At 39.6% G+C, this 25536-nt stretch overlaps 1 protein-coding gene across 2 annotated transcripts in view; it reads left to right on the top strand.

Moving 5' to 3' along the window:
* Positions 1-260: 260 nt before the first annotated feature.
* The window catches only part of spryd3 (SPRY domain containing 3), a 62155-nt gene continuing 36879 nt past the window's right edge, over positions 261-25536 (top strand). Inside the window, exons 1-6 of one of the 2 annotated variants that reach the window (XM_038721831.1) lie at positions 261-409; positions 4393-4520; positions 6031-6106; positions 9368-9492; positions 10329-10464; positions 10583-10771. In XM_038721831.1, coding sequence (XP_038577759.1) covers positions 4393-4520; positions 6031-6106; positions 9368-9492; positions 10329-10464; positions 10583-10771 — 654 coding nt within the window. In that variant the 5' untranslated portion in view covers positions 261-409. The remainder of the gene's footprint in view (positions 410-4392; positions 4521-6030; positions 6107-9367; positions 9493-10328; positions 10465-10582; positions 10772-25536) is intronic. The other variant, XM_038721833.1, reaches the window with a different exon arrangement.

Genomic DNA, 25536 nt, shown 5'->3' with positions numbered 1-25536 from the left:
TGGTAGTGATACTTCAGTTTAGGGTCACACTATCAACAGAAGGCAGACTGTGCTGCTACTCACCAGACCTAGTGAAACAAGATGGGTCCATAAAGTGGCTTGTGGTTTCTCTTCATAGTGAGATCCAGCTAATATTTTCCTCATTTTATTAAATGTGGGTAAATGTGGCATATTGGGCCCAAAATCAAAGTAGGACACAAACACATAAGCACGCGCACAAAATCCAAGAGATGGGATTGGCTGCATGCTTGTCACCATTTCTCAAAACGCGATACGATTGGCTGCTTCAGTAACGAGGGTGTGATGTCACTGGAAAGCGCCGAACTCTACTTTCCAAAGTTTTAATTGGAGCTATGGACAGCTGATGGACAAAAGTGAGTTTCTGTCTTAGTGGCCACATAGATAACAGGTAAGCGATTGACTAATCGATCATGACACCTATAACGCATCGTTGTTCTGCCCTCCACTGTCGGGAACAGCCTCTCTTCATCCTCTTGCTAAGCACCGAACCTCACCTTCAAGCGAAGAAGCTATCGCATTAGCCGCTAATGAAGCTAGCCCCTGTTTAGCTTTGCGACTATACATTAACCCCTCGTCGCCAACTGACTACTATTTTAAAGTCTTATTTGTTGAGAACCACCGCTACTATTTTCAGTTTATATGGCAGCAGTTACCTGCCTGCACGTTCAATCTATCTTAGCTTAAATTAGCTCTGTCGTTAGCTCTGTGGCTGGTTGTGGCGGACCTTGACGGCGTTACATGTAAACACTGGCACGCCCACTTTCCTTTCGCTGCGGCAGCTTCACATTTTCTCTTTTAATGTTATTAAACGTTGGACCGCTTTATTAGTTACAGCCATTTGGGTGAAAAATATCTAATTGGGGTTTGAAGGAGGGGGGGAAAAAAATGGGACACGATGTGGAAGTTTGACGTGTTTGCTGCGTTATTATTATTATAACGTCACTGAACGTCACTGAACGACACCCCAAGCTAAAAAATCAGTGCGTCTATTGATTATGGCAGATCTGTGTGTGTGTGTGTGTGTGAGAGAGAGAACTGAGAACAACCAGTGGAAACTCAGGAGAATATGTTACTGCATGTCAAAAAGCCAGACATTTTCAGTGTAAGATATATTTTGTTTTTTATTGTTTATATGTGACTTTCTTTCATCCCCTCATCACAACATGGGTGCTGATCAGTTCATTATCAAACCATGTATGAATGACAAATGAGAGTAGTGGTAATGTACAAAAGCTCAGATAACCTTTCAAGATAGAAATTGTTAAAGCTCATAATGCACTGTATACATTAAGATAGAGGGAAAGTGTGAAAATGAGGGTCCAAGTTACACGGTACAAGCTTATAGCCTGTAAGTGGGTTATGGCTTATGTATATTGTGTTTCTTAATAACAACAAATGGCTCAGGAACATGCATTGTAAAAATTGAATTAACCTCCTACAGGTAATAATATGAACAGCATATGTTTGTCAGTTTTGTACTAGATTCATTCAGATATGAACTTGCATATAATTATTCAAACTGGTTATTTATGCCTTTTTAAATAATGTATCTAGAGCATAAATAATAAGTTGATTAATCGATTAGTCAAGCAAAATGCCAAATGTTCCCTAGTTTTAGCTTCTTAATTGTGAGGATATGCTTCATTTCTTTGCCATATGTGATTGTAAACGGAATATAATAAGGGTTTGGACTGTTTGATGAACAAAGTATGCATTTGATGATGTCACCTCGGGCTTTAGGATACAGTGATGGACATTTTCAACTTCAAGCAATTAATCCCTTTAATTGAAAAAGTAATAGGCTAGTTAGTTGCACTCCTAAATGTATTAGTTATTTGCTTTACCAAAAGCCCATTTTGTAAATTTAGTAAACAAATATATTTATATTAGAAGTTTCAACAGACTACAAATGCTCACTGGCCACTTTATAAATATGCCTTGCTAGTACCAGGTTGGACCCCCTTTTGCCTTCAGATCTGCCTTAATTCTTCGTGACATACTTTCAACAAGGTGTTGGAAACATTCCTCAGAGACTTTGGTCCATGTTGACATGGTTGTAACGAGTGGTTATTTGAGTTACTGTTGCCTTTCTATAATCTCAAACCAGTCTGTCCATTTTCGTTTGACCTCTGACATCAACGAGGAATTTTTCGTCCACACAAGTGCCGCTCACTAGATATTTCCTCTTTTTCGGACCATTCTCTGTAAACCCTTGAGATGGTTGTGCGTGAAAATCTCAGTAGATCAGCAGTTTCTGAAATACTCAGACCAGCCTGTTTGGCACCAAGAACCATGCCACGTTCAAAGTCACTTAAATCTCCTTTCTTCCCTATTCTGATGCTCTGTTTGAACTTCATCAAGTTGACCATGTCTACTTGTCTAAATGCATTGAGTTGCTGCCATGTGAATGGCTGATTAGCTATTTGTGTTAACAAGCAATTGAACAGGTGTACCTAATAAAGTGGCCGGTGAGTGTAGATGGCATTACAGATATTTGTTTTACACTAATCACTTCTGGAGCTGACTGTTGTACCACATGTTGTGTCACTGCAGTATTACGCTGAATGTATCAGTTGAAATGGTTTTCCTGTTGTTGAAATCTTCTGTCCTTGGTTTTTATTTATCTAAAACCATATTTCCCAAACTTGGGTTGCAGGCCCATTTTTATTGGGTCGCCAAAAACAATTTTACAATATGTAAATATGTGAATGAATGTTATTTTTTTGCTACTCGTCCATTCAGCTCAGATGCCGTGTGCGTTTTTCTCTCTATATTCTTCCCAACTTGATCTTCTGTCCACATTCTGTAATGTGTAATGTGGGGAAGTGCTCAGTAATTAGCGTTTTAAAATGAATAAATTGGACAGGTATCTTCAAATGAAAAATTTGTTCTATGTGCAAAAGTCCAACTTTTTCTGTCTTTGCAAAGAAGAATTAATATAGCACAACATACTTCCAATCTGGGTTTTCAACTCTATCATACCTGAAAAACTGGTTGAAAACTTCAACGAGCCACATATTTGTCATTAAATTCAGGTCATGTCGACATGTTGGTGATGATGGGAGAGGATACAAAAGTGAGAGTAGAGAAAGGGGTGAGACATGAGAATAGACCATTTGTTTACTTTATACATGGTTTATTTTGCCCTTTATCTGCAGTTTGTAAATGTAGATGTGTTTTTGTAAATTTGGGTCCCAGGGAGACACCAGATTTCTCTTTTGGGTCTTGAGCTGAAAAAGTTTGGGAACCAGTGATCTAAAATATGATTTTATGTTGCCATAGTCTGCATGTCTCTTGCGCTTAAAGGCACCGTTACCATGAAGCCAGCACCTTCAAATGAAGTGAGCTGGGAACTTGACTACAAGAGTAGATGGTATCCTACTGTCTATGATAAACCGCTAATCTTCTGTAGTCTTACTTTGTGTGAAAAACCGCAGGATTAAAACATCAAAAATATTTTTTCAGTGCGGAAAAAATAAAATTACAATGCTTCCTGCTAATGATATTTTGAATGTGCCTCAGTCCCCTCTTTATGGCCACATCTTGATATTACAAGATAAACAAAAGCCCTTGTGCAGAGAATGTATGAGAGTATGTGCTTATCAGAAATGATCAAGCAACTATTGTATAGAAGAATGAGGAGCACACAGAGGAGTTGGTACCAGGGTTGTACCATATTGCAGTATTCTTCTTTTCTGTGATATATACATTGTGCTATGAAAAAACACAGGAATTTTCAGCAGATGACTCAATTTGAAAACAATTAAGCATCCTAGATATATTGGGGTGATTTTGTAAGGGAAAAGCATATAAGATGAAATTCAGATTTGTATTCTGAAGGCTTTTTTTGAGTGCAAACTATTCTTTCTTCAGCTTTAACGCAGTTAACATATTTTAAACAGAATGGTAAAGTTTACAAAAGTTGCTTTTCTTTTTGTCCACTGTTTCGGTGTTTTTATCCTGTTCCTCACTTATTTAGTTTTTGTTGACAACTAAAAAGGGCAGGGCCTGCTTTGGTTGATTGATGAACTGATAAAGAAGAATATTATGATCGCAGGCCTGCTTGTCACTCAGAAGCAGCAAACCCAGTCTATCCAAGAACCCTTAAATCGGAGTAAATTATATAAAATCAGACTTCTTTTGGAGATTAGCCATAATAAGAACCGAGTTCTTGCTCGAGACTTGCTTGACATTGCATGTCCTGCGATGTGACTGTTGCGCACGGGCACATTGCGATGACAATGCTGAAGCAATATTTTGTGCAGCCTCAGTTGGTACATAGTATTGGTGCCAGCACAGCTAACATTGCACAGCCTGCTGAACTTATGGTACTGTGGAGATTTTTAACACTGTTCCATTTTCTCCTTTCAGATGGATGACATCAACGTACTACAGCACAGATGTCTCCTGAATTTGAGGCGTCGAATCAGAGATATTGGGGATGGGCGCCCAGCTCAGGAACGATATATGAGATTGCAGAAGGATGGAGACAGACTCAGGTCAGCCTGTTCTTCACTTTTCCCAAATGGGAATTGAACTGAAGTGATTGTGTTGCTTTGTGCAATTTTGTCGGGGGACACTTTTTATAATGACACTATAGCAAACTTTGTGTGCTATAGTGGGTTTATTACACATTTTAAGATATTTTCTCTGTTGTGTTGGTTTCTTTTGTTATCATTCTTATGTAGATACTGATCAGCCAGATACTGACTAAATAACTAGATCAGGTATCGTGACAAGGAGGCTGATTGATTCAATTCAGTTACGTGCATACTACTTAATGTGTTAGCAGTGCGCCGGTAGACCCGAACATTTTGCTAGGAGAGCTAACATACATTTTGTTTTACAAAGTTAGGAAGCCTGATGTTGCCTTACAAATAAAATAATGACTCCCAATCTTTTCCTCACAGTGAAGAAAAGCTTATTAATTTTACACTGCCGTCAGATCGATACTCTGCGTTGGCCGACACCCAAAGCCCTGGTATTGGTATCCGTATCGGGACTGAGAAGTCAGATTGGTGCATCCCTATTTTTATGGCGCACATGTCTTTATTCTAAGAATACAGGTGCCCTCTTTTGTTCCTAAATTAAACAAGGTCAGTACACAGATACAATATGAGGTATTGGATCGGTACATTCCTAGCTAGGAGTTCTGGCCTATTAAAATAACATATTGTATTCTGTCATCTGTTTTCTAAAAAAAATGTAATGTTTGTATTCAGGGAAAGGTTTGGGGGCGGTATGTCACTGACTCACAACAGCGGTAGAAAGCTTGAGGAGCATAGCATGTAGTGTCTGTATTTGTTTTGCCTTCCACATTAATAAACCCAAACAGATCTATTTCTTACCTAGTAAAAATAATTTTTCAATGGTGGCTTGTTTATAGGTCAGCATATCATGAAAGGCACAGTAGTTTCTCAAAAATATACGCTATCAATACTGGAAAAGAAGCTTTGGTAATTAGTTTAGTTTAGATAACAGTTTTTGTTCTGCTGTAAAACTCAGAAGCCCAAACCTGGCATGTTGTTTTGTTCTATATTAATAACTGGAGAAAGTGATTCCTTCTTATTCAGAAGATGTTGGCATTTGATTCACCTGCTTAGTGCTATGTGAAACATTCAACACACTTCCAATGCAAAACTTCAGAAACTCCAGTGATTCTTCAGATTCTCTGTGTCTAACATCTTTTCCCTTGTTATATAAAGCTGGTGGACGTCATGTCGTATTAAACAGTAACACCCAATAATCATGTGCATGTAATTAGATATATGTTGCTCTAATCATCTGGCTAAACAGCTGTTCTAAATCAGCTTTCATTGTCTCATAATTGTTAATAATTGGTAACATATTTATGTCTCATTTCTGTTGCACATGTCGGTGCATGTGATTCTACTGCTGGTGTCCTGGCAGCCTTTAGATCAAAAGATGAGGTTGTGTGTCTGATTGTGCATACAGCAGTCTGACCTATTAGAAGTCACCTATTGTTAACCTGTAATTTCTTCTCTTTAGTTACCAAGGGAACTCTGAAGAGGTGGGTTGCTATGTGGCTGGCCATCCTTTATCAAAGGGAAATTGCTACTTTGAGGTAAGCAATTGATAGTGATACTGTAAGTCGGCATCTGATGTTGTTATTGCGACTGAGTTGCAAGAACTGAATGTAATCGCCACCAACTGCTACCTCTAACTGTGTTGCTGTCCCCCAATTTTTGTTTATCTACTTTTTTTAAAGATGTATGGTAATCATTAGAAAATAAGTAGGCTGTTGTTCCTTTGCACAATTATTCATTTTGAAATGTTAGGGGGTGTTATTCACAATATGATTTACCACATACCATCGTCCCTGTGTGTGCCCAAGATTGCTTTACCATCCAGCCAGCAATTTTATCCCCTGGAATCCCCTTGCTGACAATTTTCTCCACTTCATATTAAATTCTGAGTGCCCCCCTACAGTCCCAGTTCACCAGTGCAAAACCACTACCTCAAAAATGTCCTAGCTGCATTGGAATGAGTGGATAGGGTGTGGGTTAGGTGGTATCTTTGAGCACAGAGATTAGTCTAATACAGTGTTTTTCAGCAGGCAGACTGGCAGCAGGCTTTTTTTTTAACAAATCTGAGATGCCATGCTGTTATAATAGTTCTCATACATACAGAAAAGTATGAGGAAAAAGTATTTTGGAGATTTAGCGCAGGAAAGTTGCAGGAGTTCAGTAATAAATAAGGTGCAGAGGGCTGCAGTGTGTTATTTATGAGCTAGCTTGTTTGTAGACCTTGTGACGTGTGGTTTAGAGACAGCAGGTGAAGCAGCCATACCCCCCATGTCTGGGGTTTTAGGCTTCAGGAGGAAACATTAGGCTATACATTATCCTTTGAACTTGCGTCATTCTGCTGACCTACAAATAGAGCCAGACAGGACCATGCCGCATCAAGAGTCCTGTAGCCATAGCGAGCTCTCATGTCAATGATTTACGTCTTCCACTATTTCATTTCAATTTTATTTCTTTTTGAGATGAGACGCACCATTTTGGACATATGTTGAAACATTTCAGATCTGCTTCACTAAGATTTAAAACAGGCTGACAATGTGCGTTGACATTATTTATCATGGCTGTGAGGTGTCCCAGATTTGTGCCAGATGTGACATTTCTTTTAAATGTGATGTCCCATCTGACCTCTGTATCCCTCTCGTTCCTCCCCAGCAAGAAAGGCTTAAAGATAAAACTGTTTATATTTAAATTCCGAATAACATTTGGAGCCTGTTGGATCTCTCTGACAACAAATTAACAAGTGGATTTTAGTGCAGTCATTACCCAAAGTTATATGGTACATTATTCCCCACTCTGTGACGCACACGCTGTCAGTTTCCCAGATATCTTTTAAAACTTGGGAACGTTTATCCTCATAAAGGTCAGGCCTCTGTCGACGTATGCGTCACCGCTGTCCTCGTGTTTCTCCTCGTTCTGCTTTCACAAGGAATCCATTTCACCTCTGTCGTTGCTGCTGCTGCTGCACTTTCTCCAGTTTTCGTCATCTGTCTTCTTCAAGCCCAGCTGAACATCTGCAGCGTTCCTCTTGTTTTAATAGATTTATTCCAAAAATTCATATCAACATAACTTAACGGCACATCAGTGTGCACATTCTTGCTCTTTCCTAATCTCACATATCATCTTGCTTGTTTTTTTTTTACTTTTATTTCACACAGACACATAGACACAGATGCAGGGGTTTAGAGTAGTATCCGTAAATCGCCAGACAGGAGAGGAATCAGGCCTGGAATTTTTTGTAAGGGAAACCCAAGAAGTTTGATTTCATATGTGCTAATAGCCGTCATGCAGGAGCAGTGATTTGGGGGTCTGGGCTGAAGAGGGAGGTAGAGAATGAGCGAGGCAGATAAGTGGGGAAGTGGAAAAAAGACATGCAAGGAATGGGGAAGAGGAAGAAAGGGTGTGAGAAAGGTCACTGTCAAAGGTAGGCAACAAATACAGACTCACTCCGGATGGGGCTATTGTCCTGTGCTTTCCTGCATTACCTTTCGCCTAATTCTGCTTGGTAGTGTGTGTGTTATTTTGCTTTGATTGGGCTTAGCTAGCAGGCTGTTAGGCCGTTATGTCTGATCGGAGGATGGGGATAGGTATGTGCCGATGTAACATTTTCATACTACGATCATCACGGTAAACAGTATTATAATGATAATCGCCAAGCTTTTACTGCTATTAGTGCTAAATATAGTACAATTACTCCACACTGTGAGTGTGTGGTTTTTAATTAAAGTTAACAAACTGAACAGTGAACTTTATATTACTGCTTTTGTGGACATCAAATAAGATTTGGCAGTATATCGAGTTTGTAAGACATATTAATGTATTTTTTTTTTAAACGAAAAATGGGATGAGATGATATAATTTATACATTTATAGTTTGATGTTGGGTTAAATAATCTGTTTCTTCCATAAAGCTGTGCCATTGTTTCCTCCTGTCTCCTACTAGGGCTGGGTGACATGTCGAATATTTACAAATATTCAATAAAGTGCGACATAGCAGTTGACCATATCATCATATGCGAGGTGTCCGTGATTCTGCTGGTCGCTGTTGAGAGGTGAAAAACAGCAGAAACGGGTCACTTTAATTTAAAATTTAAAAATTTTTTTGTGTTAGGTAAACTGACTTTTTATTTAATTTCACACAGCCTTTCACTAACTTTTATACTGCAACCTGAGCTTATCTACACACTTCATGGCTGACTAAAGTAACGTAACTACCCTTAACACACCGGGAAAGACCAGCTTTCACAACAAAACCACTAGACTCTGTCATGCTCACACGTTACCAACAAGGCCGCCTTCCTTAAAGGGGAAGACTCAGCAGGTAACACACAGGTGCAGTTAGGCTGCGGTTTAAGAAGTATTCAGGTCACCATGTTTGCACTATTTGAGAATGTACGGTATGTTATTTTAGCCAAAATGTGTATATCAAGATATAGCCTAAAAATATTGCAATATTATTTATACGCCATGTTGCCCACCGTTAACATCAAATGCACTAAAATCAACAAAAACAGGTTGGTTGTTTCAAACTCTTAGGTTGTAGGCACCATTAATATTTTTCTTCATGTTAAGATTTCATGGCTGTGTTTTATAGTTAAAAGGTAAAATGTGAGAACATAAAAAACGATGGACTTGTGGCTCGGGTGTCTTGTGTGTTGGTCACGGTTCCCTCTGATAATGGTGTTAATCACGGTAATAGAAATTGTTAGTGGTATTTTTACTGTCAGAATGTAGTAATACCAGTCAGTTAGACTAGCTAACTGGTGCTGCAGTTGTTGTTACTGTGTGTGTGTGTGTGTTTGCAGGTGACAATAGTGGACACAGGAGTGAGGGGGACCATAGCTGTGGGCCTGGTGCCTAAATTCTACAGGCTGGACCACCAGCCTGGCTGGCTGCCATACTCTGTAGCTTACCACGCTGACAACGGCAAGTAAGTCAAACCACAGTCATCTATCCTGTACAGTCCAGCCCTGGTTTCTTGCATGGTTTGAGAAAATGGATTGTGGCCTGTTGATGCTGCGTCCACACATGATTGCAACAGTAGTCCCTGTACTTTACAACAACGCTCATCTGTGCTTTATGCTCACGTTGTGAACTTTGGCACATACTTGTCAGCATTGTATTATTGTAATTTTTGTATACTTGGACATTTTTTGACATCCTTACATTTTAGATATTTATGTTTCTATTTATGTTCATGTGTACTGTAAGCACCAATTTATACCAAGGCAAATTCCTTGTATGTGAAAATGTACCTGGCAATAAACCAGATTCTTTGCATAAACCTTGCTGGTCACACACAATTTATATTTTGCATAATGGCTTTGAAACTTTGATGCCTAATTATTGTTTGTAAGGTGTCAACTAGCAATAATTTTCATTAATATTTCATTTGTTTGTTTATTTTTGAATTTTGCATTATCATTTATTTTTATTTATTTTATTTATTATACATATATAGTAGTAAGAAAGAAATATAGTAGAAAATATAAAATAGTAAATCACAATTATCTCAGAGCTCAAGGTTACATCTTAAAATACCTTGTTTTGTCTGGCCAATAGTCCAGAACCCAAAGAAAGCAGCAAATCCTTATAATTGGGGAGCTGGAACCTGTGAGTGTTCAGCATTTTTGCTCCATAAATGATATATTACTGGTTCTGGAAAACTTTAGGGTTCATCAAATGTGCTTTTTGAGTTACTTATCTTTCAGCAGCAACTTACTAGCATTTATGTTCTAAATATTTTTATCTCTTCATTCTTCCTAGGTTATACAATGGCAACCCTGTGGGACAGCAGTTTGGACCAAAGTGTGCTCGTGGTGACCGCATTGGCTGTGGAATACACTCAGAAAATATTGAAGCAGGCTTTACAGCAGTCTTTTTTACCAAAAATGGCAAAGAGGTAGGTGTTTTTAATCTGAATGACACGCAGTGCTTTATTTTAACTGTCTGTGTGTAAACAGTTGTCTCTGGTTTTTTTTCACCCATTGTTTCCTTACATCCCTCTGTCTCCTATGCAGGTTGGTTCAGTGGAGGTTCCCGTCTCGGCAGAGGGGCTGTTCCCCGCCGTGGGAATGCACTCAATGGGGGAGGAGGTGAAGGTTGACCTGCAGGCTGAGTGGTTCCTGGAAGAAGATGATAGTATGATGATGGTGGACAGCCATGAAGATGACTGGGGACGGCTTTACGATGTCAGAGTAAGCGGCACGGTAAGTAGAAAAAGTCCCTATTTTTCTCGCTGTTGAAGAATACTCAAAATGTTCTGTGCAATGTTACTCTAGCTTAGCACAAAGATTGCTAGTATGTCAAGCAAGTATTCAGTCTGGCCATGTTGCTCACACACTAAACAGCTAAATTATCATACTAGTTTGTAATGGACAATGTGAGCAGGCTGATGGTTAGTTCCAAGTAGGATTTTGCAAGTAATTATTTTAATCATCTGTCCCATGAAAGTCAATGATTTGAATCATCAGTCAAGTAACCCCCGGGTTGAATCTCATTTTGTTGAATCTTTGTACTTTAAGCCGAGTGTTTGTACGCAGAGCAACTTTAGAAAATTAATGGCAATACAAGGCAGCCCAACACGTTTCTGTTTGCTACTCTGACGTTCTTAACTACGGTGCTGAATGTTTCAAACTAGACGCTACAATCTCCTCTACTGCCGTCTAGGGTGGGTGACTGTCAGCTTAAGGAGAGACTCTCTGTGCTGCCCTCTGTGCATAGTTTAGAACTGAGCTGTGACGATTACGCACAGTGAGTGTTACAGGTAAAACAGACTCTTAGGACCTTAGTGTGGGGCAGGTGTGCTGAGCTGTACTGTGACTGCGTGGAGGACGTGAATAATATATTTCTCATAACTGTAGGTGAGGTTTAGTGAAGAAAAGAGGTCGGCACACAACCAACACTGGTGACTCAGAGGCGATTTGGAAAATGGTGAATCATGCACAGCCCTAGAATCTGTTAACTTTTAAAAACAAATTGTTTAGACTATAAAATGGATGGAATTGGCATTAGCTTACCCAGTAGCCAAACATATTACAAACCATTAATTCACGTGAGACAGACATGTAAACAAATCTTACTAAATTTTGAGGCTGTACCACCTTACGAACAAACCTATATGTAATCTATATAATTTTTTCAATTGACTAAATGATAAGTCTGTTATTCACCTATGCACTGTTTTCAGAAATGTTTAACATAATAGTGTAGAATTGTAGTATATCATATACTTGTATTTTTTCTAGCATATGTTTTTTGAATGGGACAGATTATACTGTGGTTTTTGTGTTGCTTGTACTTGGTTGTTGCCAGTCCCCCGTGTTTGTTTTGTACTCTTACAAGATCCTTCAACTGCGTGTTCTTTAGCAAATCTCTCTTTGTTGACAACTGTACTTAATGCTCTCTAAAATTAAGGGAAAGCTCTGGACACAATCACTTTGAATTTGAGTTGTTTTGTTGTTATATGCTCTTGCTGTAAATGGATTTGGATCTGGAATGTTTTTGCAGATTGCTTCATGACATCAGCTCAGGGATTTTCCTCCACGTTCTGTAGAAAATGGGTTCAGTAACAAGATAAACAGCAGACTCACAGTGAAGACGTTGAGTTTGTTTCATTCTGTCTTTGCAACATCAGGTTCTTGGATTATGCAACAGTTTGGGAAATCTATCTATGAAGTTTAGGGTGGGTTGGGAGTCCCCCCTCAGGAAAATGGTATGTTTTCCAATAAGAAAATATTAAATTAAATAAAATTTTGGACCATTACTATAAATATATTGGTGTACAAAAGTTGGAAAAGCTAGATCAGATAGAAGCTTTCCACAATGATTTTATATTCATGGCACAGCACCTCAGCTGCTGAATGAATATAGGGGAAACATTGTCTTCTACTAAATAGCACCTTTTTAAAACCTTTTTTTTTTTTTTTGAGTGCTTTGACAGGAAAAGCAAAAGCAGAACCTGAAGGCAATATAACAGAAAGCCGGACAGTAGGACCAAACAAAAGCCAAAGACGCAAAAACATAGTATGGAGAAGACGAAAAGATGATGAAAGAAAAGAATGGTAACAGACATAAATACAATAAAAACATGTTTATAAAATAAATACAAATACAAAGAATTAAGGTAATAAAAACACGTCTATAAAAATGGGTTTTAAGCAGTGATTTGAAAGAGATCACAGGTTGTCACAGGTTTAGTCACTAACTTTGTCTGTCTAGGATTGGTAGTCTGGGCGGGAAGTGTTCGGTGGGTTTATCACAGCTGACTGCTGCAGCTAAACTTGGGGTTAATGTGGGTGCTTACACTGAACTGGGCAACGAGGTCTGGTTGTCACCTGTGACAGCACCACCTGTCATGAATGCGGAAATTTGCTATAGAGACAAAAATGTTTTTTTTTTTTTGTACCAGGCTATAAACATGTTTATTTCTGCTGTGAAGTTGGGCACTTAAACATCAGGGTCTATGGTGATTAACTCGCTTTGGAGCCAGCTTCAAGTTGCCATTCGAGGAACTTCATTTTTCAGCTCAGAAGTTGCCACTTTGTTTAAACTTCTACGCAAGAAACCAAGCCTTAAGTCTGGGCCTTTTTCAAGTCCTGTCACTCCACTATGGAAACATAAATTTGCTTCACAAGTCTTTATGATCAGCGACACCTCCTATCCTCAGACCCACAATTTGGACAAATTGATAATGATATGACAAAATACTAAAAAATAGTCATACGACGATCCAAATCAAAACTATCCGAAATAGGTTTTATTCTATTGCCCCCTTGTTTTTACAGTCTTCTTGCACTTCTTACATATTTGTTTTTCTGTTCATCTGATCTTTTGTAAACAAACCACTTCGAAGCTAATGAAGATGCTCCCCTTTTGGGAGCTAACACCACCACCATGGAGCCAGTAGCAGTGTTACTTTCGCTTTCAGCCATGCTTGTTAGTGCGGTGTTTATGTGTAACGGTATGACATCATTATGTCAACAAGAAGGATCTTGCCATTATCGCGGTATGAATTTTAAAAATCATATTTAAAAAAAGATAATATCATATGAACACAAAATATTCTTTTAGCCTTACATCACTTTCTACATTTCCAGATCAAAAGCACCTCAAACCCGATCAGGCTTGCAGAAGGTAATTACGCTCAATGAACAGAAAAACGAGACTAATGCAACGCAATACATTAGTCCTGTAATACTATCTGTATAAAACGTGTAATTTGAGAGGACTTTTGAAGCTTTTCTGTGGTGCTATTTTATTAATTATGAGCTGAAGTCGTCTGCGATGGACTGGCGATCTGTCCAGGGTGTACCCCGCCTTGCGCCCGATGTCAGCTGGGATCGGCAATCAAGGAATTAGTTTTGTATCTAATCTCATCTTTTTTTTTTTTTTGCAGAAAGAAATCTAAAATATTTATGAGCCGTAAAGGGTGAGCAGCTAACAGACAGTAAAATCAAGGATTGCATTTATTGTTACTGATTAAGCGAGAGACCACAAGCAATTGCTTGTGCAGTTAAAAATTGACGGACAAGTGTGGCTAATAGTAAATACATCAGCACCAACATTACAGGACAAGTGCAAGTGATCTGACCCCACAGATGTGACAGAAGAGACAGTCAGAGCAGAAACCTCACAATCATTAACGACTGTAGTGAATAGGTTCATGCACAAACTGATTGAAACCAAAGGTATCAAAAAGTGCCAGAAAGACTTTACTCAAAGGGTGGAAGGTCTCATCAGGCTTGGTAACAAGGTCTGAGATAAAATTCTTTTAAAATTAGAATTAGGGCCTATACATTAACACATGTGGAATGATGTCAGTCTGTTGCCCTGGACAAAGCAATTAATAGTTGATAGAGACAGTTTTAAAAGAGCCTCATTTTTATTTCATATCAAGTTTGGAGTTAAAATTGTTAATAGACTTCTAGTGGCTCAGCTCCACAATTCTCCCTATGTGATCCCACGTGATGTAGGTGTTGATTTGGCTGAATTTATGACCCTTAAAAGTCTTTCATGACTAACCATTGCCTGAACCATGAACCGCCACTGAAGGTACACCCTGACGCGGAGTCAGAAATCCACCTGAGCTCCACTAAATATCTTTGTTCTCGTAACACAAAATTTATCTCAAACATGCAAAGCACATGTTGTGGTTAAAATTTTATTATTGATTAACCTCTAAATGCTAATGCCAATATAACATATTTTTAGGTAGCTAGCCAACTCTTGGGATGGGAATGTCTGTCAGTCCACCACTGTGGTCAACACTGATGTATCTCAATTATGGGACAGATTACCAAGACATTTGGGATGAATTTGTAATAACTTTGGTGACCCTCTGACTTTCATCCAGCGCAATCATCTGGTCAGATTTTTACTTTTCCTGTATTTTTGATTTATGACAACTACAGGTGCTGGTCATATAATTAGAATATAATCAAAAAGTTGATTTATTTCAGTAATTCCATTCAAAAAGTGAAACTTCGATATTATATTCATTCATTACACACAGACTGATATATTTCAAATGTTTATTTCATTTAATTGTGATGATTAAAACTGACAACTAATGAAAATCCCAAATTCAGTATCTAAAATTAGAATATTACTTAAGACCAATACAAAAAAAGGATTTTTAGAAATGTTGGCCAACTGAAAAGTATGAACATGAAAAGTATGAGCCATGTACAGCACTCAATACTTAGTTGGGGCTCCTTTTGCCTGAATTACTGCAGCAGTGCGGCGTGGCATGGAGTCCATCAGTCTGTGGCACTGCTCAGGTGTTATGAGAGCCCAGGTTGCTCTGATAGTGGCCTTCAGCTCTTCTGCATTGTTGGGTCTGGCGTATCGCATCTTCCTCTTCACAATACCCCATAGATTTTCTATAGGGTTAAGGTCAGGCCAGTTTGCTGGCCAATTAAGAACAGGGATACCGTGGTCCTTAAACCAGGTACTGGTAGCTTTGGCACTGTGTACAGGTGCCAAGTCCTGTTGGAAAATGAAATCTGCATCTCCATAAAGCTGGTCAGCAGCAGGAAGCATGAAGTGCTCTAAAACTTCCTGGTAGACCGCTGCGTTGACCTTGGACCTCAGAAAACACAGTGGACCAACACCAGCAGATGGCATGGCACCCCAAACCACTGACTGTGGAAACTTTACACTGGACTTCAAGCAACGTGGATTCTGTGCCTCTCCTCTCTTCCTCCAGACTCTGGGACCTTGATTTCCAAAGGAAATGCAAAATTTACTTTCATCAGAGAACATAACTTTGGACCACTCAGCAGCAGTCCAGTCCTTTTTGTCTTTAGCCCAGGCGAGATGCTTCTGACGCTGTGTCTTGTTTGAGAGTGGCTTGACACAAGGAATGCGACAGCTGAAACCCATGTCTTGCATACGTCTGTACGTGGTGGTTCTTGAAGCACTGACTCCAGCTGCAGTCCACTCTTTGTGAATCTCCCCCACATTTTTGAATGGGTTTTGTTTCACAATCCTCTCCAGGGTGCAGTTATCCCTATTGCTTGTACACTTTTTCTACCACATCTTTTCCTTCCCTTCGCCTCTCTATTAATGTGCTTGGACACAGAGCTCTGTGAACAGCCAGCCTCTTTAGCAATGACCTTTTGTGTCTTGCCCTCCTTATGCAAGGTGTCAATGGTCGTCTTTTGGACAGCTGTCAAGTCAGCAGTCTTCCCCATGTTAGTGTAGCATACAGAACTAGACTGAGAGACCATTTAAAGGCCTTTGCAGGTGTTTTGAGTTAATTAGCTGATTAGAGTGTGGCACCAGGTGTCTTCAATATTGAACCTTTTCACAATATTCTAATTTTCTGAGATACTGATTTTGGGGTTTTCATTAGTTGTCAGTTATAATCATCCAAATTAAAAGGAATGAACACTTGAAATAGTATAGTATATAATACTTGAAAAGTTTCACTTTTTGAATGGAATTACTGAAATAAATTAACTTTTTGATGATATTCTAATTATATGACCAGCACCTGTAATGACATTGCCATCAGCTTCAGCTGCACATTGTGTTTACTGTGAATTAGCAAATGTTAGCATGATAAGACACTAAACTGAACATGGTAAACTATATACTCGCCTTACATTAGCACGATAGCATTTAGCTCAAAGCATTGATGTGCCTGAGTACAGAATCACAAAGCCGTTGGTGTGGTGGTAGATTCTTCGTCTTCTTTAATACTGACTAATATTTGGCCTCGTCCCCGCGACCCGACCCCGGATAAGCGGATGAAGATGGATGGATGGATGGATGGATTTGGCCTTGTTGGTGGTAGGGGAGATTTGGAGTTCAGATTCAGGGCTGTTTTCTCAGACACAGACTAAACTATGATTCAAGTAGTTAGTGTTAGCCACTCAAATGGAATTCATTGTTGACTGCAACTGTGTCATCAGTGGTATCACAATGCTGAATTCCCACCACTTGTAACTGTAACACCTTTGTTCTGTGTTAAGGTGTGCGCTCTCATTGCCCCCCCCCCCCCCCCCCCATCCCCAACTTCAAAAGTAACCACAAGTCAGGTCTGTCATTGACATGGGGAGAGATGGAGGCCAGGCTGTGTGGGCCCCGTATGTGGTTGTGTGATAAATATGTCTTTCTGCAGTGGTACAAAATCATCTGCCACACACACATACAGTAGAGAGCACAGACTGTATAAAAGAAGTGGCTGCGTCTGTGATGTCAACCATTGGTTTGTTGAAGCCCTGAGTTTGGCATCATGGCTTTTTGGTACCATATTTGAAACAGACTTAAGACAAAATGTACTGACCGAAAAATGTACAGCCAACTCCTTGGAGTGTCTTTAATACAACCAAACACTGAACAAGACATTTTTAGGCAACCAAAATGTTAGTTAACTTTCATGAACTCAAAACACCCTGTGAAAGAGTCAAATTTTTTTAGACTAAAACACAGACAGCACACAAAAACAGTTTACGACTCGTTAAATGTACACAGCGTGAGAGTTTCCTCTGTCCTGATTGACAGGTCACTGTGTTAGCAACTGTTTTATTGTCTATTTTCCTCTAAATGTGACCATAATTTAGTAAATGAAATGCTGTATTGAAGAATAATTGAAAACTACCAATTGAGACTAGGGATACAACGATTACAGATTTTGTTGGTACGATTATAGTATATGTATATATAGAGGAATAATCACGGTTTCACAAATATTATGCATTACTTAATTTCACAACACTAGTAATAAATTAAATTGATCTTTTAAAATATTTCATTACATTAATAATTATATTTCTATAATATGTAAGTATTATTAATATAAGAGGAATTTTAACTTCATATATCCCCCATGGGAAATTGTTATTAAGGAACTGTTATTGTCATCAACTCAATCCATACGTAAAAGTTTTAGTGAAAATGATCTCTCATGTAGTGTTATTAATAACTGAAATGCAGTTAATTGGTAGCCTATAGTTCTGGAAGTCTATAAGGTCCTGATGTTATGTTAGTGTTTCACACCTAGCAACTTTTTCTCAACACAGACAGGAGGAGGCAACAGGATGTAACGTTAAATGTTCAGTGACTGAAGGTCTTGAGAGGACTACGCTCTTCCATATAGGCCTTTTCAAAAAAGAAGTGATTGTGTGGAAGCTGGGTTCAGCACAAAAGTATAAATACTTTGACCATGTTCGTGTGCGCGAGCTCACCGTGCAGTGCACGTTGTTGGACGCAGCAACAAACCTCTGTGGCGTGGCGCAAGCCATTGAAAATAATGGGCCTCATAGTGCAGTGGTGCTGTTGTTGCGGTGGGTCTGAAAGGTTACATGTTGCTTTGTTTGTCTAGTTGTACTGAAATCTTCAGTAACGCCCTGGGGTTTCATTTATAATACTGTGCGTAGAAACTTCACTAAAAGTGTACGTACGCCCAAAAATATTCAGACTTATAAAACCGTGCGTACCCTTTATAAATCACAATCAACTTGAAATGTGGCACATGTGAGGGAGCTCCATGTCTGACCCTTCAAACACCTCTTTAATATTAATACATCATAATAATAATAATAATAATCTTTATTTGTGTAGCACCTTTCATACAAAAAGTGCAGCTCAAAGTGCTTCACATCACCAGCACTTAGTACAAGAAGTACATAAATAAATAAATGAATAAAATATACAATACAGCTGCATGTACATAATCCACAAGCGCAAAAACACAGGTATTAAAACTGGGAAAGGGTAACAGCCAGGGTTATAATATGAAATAAATACAAAATGTGTAATCAGTTAAAAGCAAAAGCATAAAAGTAGGCCTTGAGCTGGTTCTTAAAACTATCAAGAGAGGTTGCTTCTCTTATTTGTAATGGGAGTTTGTTCCAAGCCATTGGTGCATAATAACAGAAAGTTGCTTCATATAATAATATAATTAGGTAAAAGGTCAGATACATAAGAAGGTGCTAAACCATAAAGTGCTTTAGAAACAAGTAAAAGAATCAAAAATCAATTCTAAATGCTACAGGAAGCCAGTGGAGAGAAGCTAAAACTGGAGTGACGTGTTCTCTCATTCCGGTTTTACTCTAGCTGCCGCATTTTGAATTAGTTGTAGCCTATTAACATATTTTTTGGGCATACCAGTAAATAGTGCATTACAATAGTCCGATCATGAAAATCAACTTTTACGTACAGACTGCTTGAAAAAAAGGAGGCAAAATCTGGCGGAAAAGCTACAAAACGAAATTTAACTAAATGTGACACTGATGTTCCTTTCGGTGAAGCTGAAGCATGTTGTTTGGTGAGTAAAAAAAACACACTTTTACGCAACGCTTGTGCACTGGAGAAAAGGGGGCACCAGAGCTCCACCCCTTTATAACCGATCTGCAGGAAGGGGAATCCCTCTTGATTAGTGACGCCGCTGGCTGGAGGGGGTCACACGCAAGATGGGAAGACCCAGGTACTAATTTGGATTCACCCATTTGAAAAGAGATTAAACCAAATGCTTTCCACTTGTGTTTCAACATTTATTTAGGCTATACAAACAGTCCACTCACTTAACAAGGCTGCCGATGAGGTAAAAGAAATATGACTTGTTGTAAATGACAGAAGCGGCACACTGAAAGATTTGTGTTTGGCTTGATAAGGCAACGAACATGTGAATTTAAATGTAATTAGTCCGTTGTTCACCTTATTTAGTAGAATAAATTGCACTGCATGCAAGTAGCCTGTTAATTAATATGATTCCCAATTAAACTGTACAACATATTTGAGGCGTAAACAAGCAGAAACAGATATCTTTTTGTGTTTATTATCCTAAACCTGGTTCTTTTTGTGCTGCAATGATCTTAAATTATGTTGGGTTTTTTTTGGTCAGTCTTGGTGTACACACAATTCTCCCACACTGCCGACTCAGCCGTTTGTTTGGTGGAAATAAAGCTTCACAGTTTGGTCCCTCTGCCAGAGTTTAGCCAGTGTACAGTAGTAGCCTCCATGCCTCTGATATGCACGAAACCTTTAAGCTGGTGTCGGTGTAGCGGAGCCTTTACAGTTAATTAACCGTGACGTTTTAAAGCATGGTTAATAGTGAAATCCGGTAATTGCCGCATCATTTAGGAAAGTGTATACTTATTTAATAAATCAAGTGAGAAATTGAGTCATTTTGTCAGACTTCTATGCAATCCAATGCAATGGGACAACCAGTGGAGTTACCCCCTGCTGGCCGTTATATTTTATATTATATTGCAGGTTTTGGCTTCACTTTTCAGACCGCGAGGTTGCCCCTTGGTCATCCTCTGCCATCATCTTTTTTTGAAAACAGACAGAGGTCACAAAAGCTGAGAGCTGTGGATGATTGAAGCAGCAGTCTTGCTCCCTTTCTGTCTTTCTGTCTCTCCCTTCTGTTTTTCTGGACCTCGGATTGGCAATGACATGAAGTGTGTTGGTGGAGCCAAGGGCCTGGCGATCCACCAGGTTGTAAAAATTCAATAAGTAGAGTAACGGGACTCCCAGGAATCTTTTACTCTTTCTCATGTGGTTGGAGGTTTTTACACAGCTCAGCAGTGATTTCTCTTTCTTTAGTTTCATTTCTCTCTTTCTTTTTAGTTTTCTCTCCTACCATTAGCCTTTAGATCGATGGATGATATGGTCATCGCTGTGAGGGCTTAAGCGGGTGATAAAACTCCAGCTGATAAGGATGTCAAGTTCTGACAAGTACAAGGATTTAGTATAAACACTGAAGACACAGGGAAGGGTGTGGGACAAGGTGGCAACAGTAGTTGCTTCCTGCAATAACAGAACGTTTCGTTTATAGAGCAACAAGAGAAAAGGAAAGTGTGGCAGAGGAAATGAAAAGATGGGAGGAGAAGTAAAAGGAAAGAAGAGTTTTGTTTTGAAGCCTTGAAATCTTTGCGTAGCAGGATTAGTATGAGGTAAGGTAATACTTTTAGGGCAGAACATTATGTCAGCCAGAAGGTGGTCTCACTTAATCTTTTTGATGGTTTTAATTCATTTCATTGTGTGGTTTTTAACCAGATCTGTAACTGTCTCAGTTTGCCTAAACTGTTCCAAAGTGTCTACTCTTTGAACACAGAACTCCTCTCTTCTCCTTTATCCTTGTCTCCTCTATGCTTGTTTCTTCTCCTCTCTTCCATTTATCTCTCATCTTCTCCCATCTCCTTTCTACTTCTCCCCTCCACTTGTTTCTTCTCTCTCCTTGTCTCCTCCGTCCCTGACTCCTCTTTTCCGCTCTCCCCTTGTGTCCTCTCTGCTCTCCTCTCCTCTACCCATGTCTCCTCTCCTCTAGCCTTGACTCCTCTTCTCTCCTTTCCTCCCTGCTCTTTTCTATCCTTGTTTCCTCTCTTCTCATCTCCTCTCGCCTTGAGTCCTCTCCCCTACTCATGTCTCCTCTCCCCTCCCATCTCCTGCTCTCCTCTTCTGTTTTTACCTCTTCTTGTTTCTTCTCTTCTCCTCTCTCCTTTACTTCTTTCTTCCACTTACATCTCCTCTTCTCTCCTTCTCATCAATCTCTTTCCTCCCCCTTAATTATTTCCTCTCGCCTCCCCATGTCTCCTCTGCTCTATCCTTGACTCCTCTCCTCTCCTCTCCTCAACCCTTGACCTCTCTCTTTTATCCTCATATCTTCTTCTCTCCCCTTTTTCTCTCTCTTCTGTCCTTGTTTTCTCTCCTTTCCTACATCCTTATTTATTCTCCTCTCGTCTGCTCTCCCAACCCAACTCGTATCTCCTCTCCTCGATCGTTGACTTTTCTCCTCTATTCTTGTTTCTTCTTTTCTCCCCTTTTTCCCCTCTACTATGTCCTTATTTCCTCTCCTTTCCTACCTCCTTATTTATTCTTCTATCCCCCCTTTTCCTCTCCTTTGTTCTCGTTGTTTCTTCTCCTCTCCCCATGTCTCTCTTACTCTCCTCGCTTCTTGACTTCTCTCCTCTATCCTTGTTTCTTGTCCTCTCCCCGTATTTCCTCTCCTTGGTCCTTGACTTCTCTTCTCTATCCTTATTTCTTCTCCTCTCCCCTTTTTTTCCTCTCCTTCCTTCCATCCTTGCTTCTTCTCGTCTCTTCTCTTCTTGTTTCTCCTGTGAATTTCCGTAACATTTCAGTTGTCAAGCCCCATAGATGTGAGGTATATTTTAAGGGGCATGGAAATATTTCCCCTCGTTTCTCACACTAGCAGCTATGCAACAGATATTTCCAGCCTTGGTGGTTTCCGATGACTTACGAATCTATCGTTTCAGTTGCCATAGATGAATTAAACCTCTCTGGCTCCTCTGCGGTTTGTTTTGCCGAACAGCACCTCACGAACATTTGGTCCAAACAGCAAAATAGTTTTCATAAGGTGATATTTGGAAGTATGGATAATAACTGTTCCGGATGATAGCTGTCCTTACTGATTGTTAAGAGGGGGAGGTGCAGGAACGATGGAAAGATTTCTGCAAGATAAATTACTTTTCTGACTGGTATGCTTTTGATGAGGCAGTACTTAAAAGTGCAAAGCCACAGAATGCACAGAGTACAATGGTGATGGTAGTGACTTGTCTGCAGCTAAGACTTTGCCTTTGTGAACTGCTTACATTACAGACAGGGGCGGCACTCCTGTTTAGGCGGGTATCTATCTATCACACCCCCACCCCCTCCGTCTGCTCCATTTTAACTACTCGGGTGTTTGTTTTATAACTCTCTCGTTCTATTTCTTGTCATCAAATATTGCATCATTCATCTTTGTTGTCCTTGAGACAGCTCTGATAAAACATTGAAGATTCCTTTTCAGGGAGGTTACTGTTTTCCCTCGGGCCTCCTTCATTTTATTTTGATCATACTTTGTTCCTTTCAACTTTTTAATCTCTCATCTGAAGGCCATGTATTCGGGGTTATGAATACTCTGCCCTCATGGTTCTACTTGACTGGAAAACTGAAGTCAGTGGAGTGAATTTATTTATTTAATGGCCGTGGCCTTGTTGGCTCCCTTTTTCCTATAAAGACTTAAACTGACAGTTTGATATGTGATGAAAAAAGGTTTGCCATTATGCAAAATGTAAACGTTAAACGTGTGATGCCTCCAAAAGCAGCAGATATCCTCAACTTATAAACTCCCCTGAAGAGAAACACCAATTAAATTTAAGGTTTATCTCTGCAGAGTGATGACATTTCACTGTAATTTAGCCTTTATTTGGTAAACAGTATCTTTATCTACAGCCTCTGTTTGGTAACTAAATACCTTTTTATTTAACAATGAATTGATTGTAATTAAGAGAGCAGAGTGAGAATGTACAGCTAATACAGGGGAACCACTAATATGAAACATTAAATGTATACTTTTTTAAAAAAATTGTTTTTATTATATTTTCAGATTTGTGCTACATGTGCAGCTGTCATTTTGATATACACAAACTAGCAGCACTGCATACAATCTGACACCCTCAAACTCCTGTCTCGTTCCCAATTCTTCTTTTATGCTATATAGACATTACAAAGTTTCAACCACAAATGGTCTCATGCAAGTAAACTTTACCTCTTCCTTACAATAATAACCTGGTACAACTGCTTCTCCGATAGATGGAGAGCCTTGTTTTAGTCAATCTGAGAACAGAAAGTAGTCCAGTATGCGGAAGTGGCAGCACGCTGTCGGTTGTTTTTTGTGTGTGATGCAGTGAGCAGTGCACTTTTTTAAATTTGGTGGGATTAAAATAATCAATCATCCCAACCAACAGTTGAATGAGTCGCGACCAGTCACATCACCTTTGAAAAGCAGTACTTAAGTGATCAATGGAGTGTTCTACCTTCTGAGCCACAGCCGCCCCATTATAAAATGTAAAATCAATTAGTGATGTGGTGGCTCTATGAGTGAACAAATGTCACACTTATTGGTGAGGAAGAGAGTTTGACAAGACTAAGGCCCCATCCGCACTACTCCATTTTAGTTTACAAATGGAGAATTAAAACGAATACGATCACCAGCGTTTTATAGTTGATCTCCGCCTACATTAAAATGACTGAAAACGCACATCTATTGGCCGTTCAGGTACACTGGGCATGTGCGGGCCAGTGTAGACATGAAGCAGATGGTGTATTCCGTAGTTACAGAAGATTTAGCGAAAGAACAAATGACAGACGAAGAATCAGAGCAGTTTTTTTGCATGCGCCAGTAACGAGCTGGGACTGTTACTGAATGTAACATGGCACTGTGGCGGCGGAAAACAGACTGGAAGTCATTGCAAAGTAAACGCCGACATGCACAGTACAAGTGTAGGCAGATAAGTGTTATTTGCACCATACAGAATATTAATAAAGATACCTAGTCAAAAACGCGGTCAGTAGCATCGTGTTTCTGCGTCATCATTTCTAAAGTCCTGCCCGTCTTCACTAAAACGCCCTCCGGAGTTTTGAAACGCAAAACGGGGTCGGCAGCGTTTCCAAACTTCTGCGTTTTAGGTCTTCGTTTTTGCCGTTGTAGTCTGGATGGGGGGTGCAAACATAGCAAATGTCTTTTAATTTGAAAACGCAGTTGTGTGGATGGGGCCTAAAGATGCTAGTGTCTTCCATTGTGACCATTTGAACATCCACACTTTTTGGATTTCAGATTTGGTCAGATAATACGCATTATGAACAAGTTCTGTGCCCTCTGTTTACCCTCCACTCCTTAAAACATGTTACAAAGTGCTTTACAGCAACAAAACCGAAAAGAAATTAGAGCTTTAAACATTGCACCACAGTACAGCTGTACCCAAAGGCTGGGTGTGGTCACAAGTACAACAGACCTGACCATACCATGCCCAAAAGGTTCAGACAGACAGACTTTTACCCTATAACCAACAGAGGTCAGTGCAGCAGTGCTTTTTACTTTGTTTAGTTAGTCATTTATTATTTTAATAGAGGAAAGAAAATAATTTTGATCGCTTGACATTAAAAAAACTAAAAACAGCAGTTTGGATCCTGAGCTCTCTTGACAACTTAAGCCAGTAACACTATTCAGAAAGATTTGATTGATCTGTCGGATTTAGTTTTCAAGCGCTTTGTTTAACACCAATAAATGTAACCTGACTTCTAGATTTCTATAAGATTACTTAATTGCACATACTGTACATTGAGAGATTTATTTTCTCTACCTTTTGTCACGACTGTCAGCTGAAGGTGTTTAGGCAAACACACCGTGTTTGATAACAATCCACATGAATGATGTTGGGGTTTTTTTGCTTGCCACCATGCCCCTGCTCTGTTTTTCTTGAGAGGAGACATTTGGCTGGCTTTCCACTGCGTACGTGCGGCTCAGTGCGAACACGAGCCTCCAATCCTCTGCCTCCTGTTGTCACAGCAGTCGCTGTGCCCACCAACTTAATCCCCTCAGCTGCGGATGAGCGGGCCGACAAGTAAGTGGACAGCACCTGAGTCTGCAGCTATCAGTTTTCCAAAGTGTACCGACAATCCCTCACAGCCCATATCTCATGTTCACTCCTTACCCCTCGCTCTCCACCACTCCCCTCTACAT

Source organism: Micropterus salmoides, unplaced genomic scaffold (genome assembly GCF_014851395.1).
Source record: "Micropterus salmoides isolate LMB-PRFRI ecotype aquatic unplaced genomic scaffold, ASM1485139v1 Ms_hic_scaffold_16, whole genome shotgun sequence".
Lineage (NCBI taxonomy): Eukaryota > Metazoa > Chordata > Actinopteri > Centrarchiformes > Centrarchidae > Micropterus > Micropterus salmoides.
This window is presented reverse-complemented; position numbering and strand designations above follow the sequence as displayed.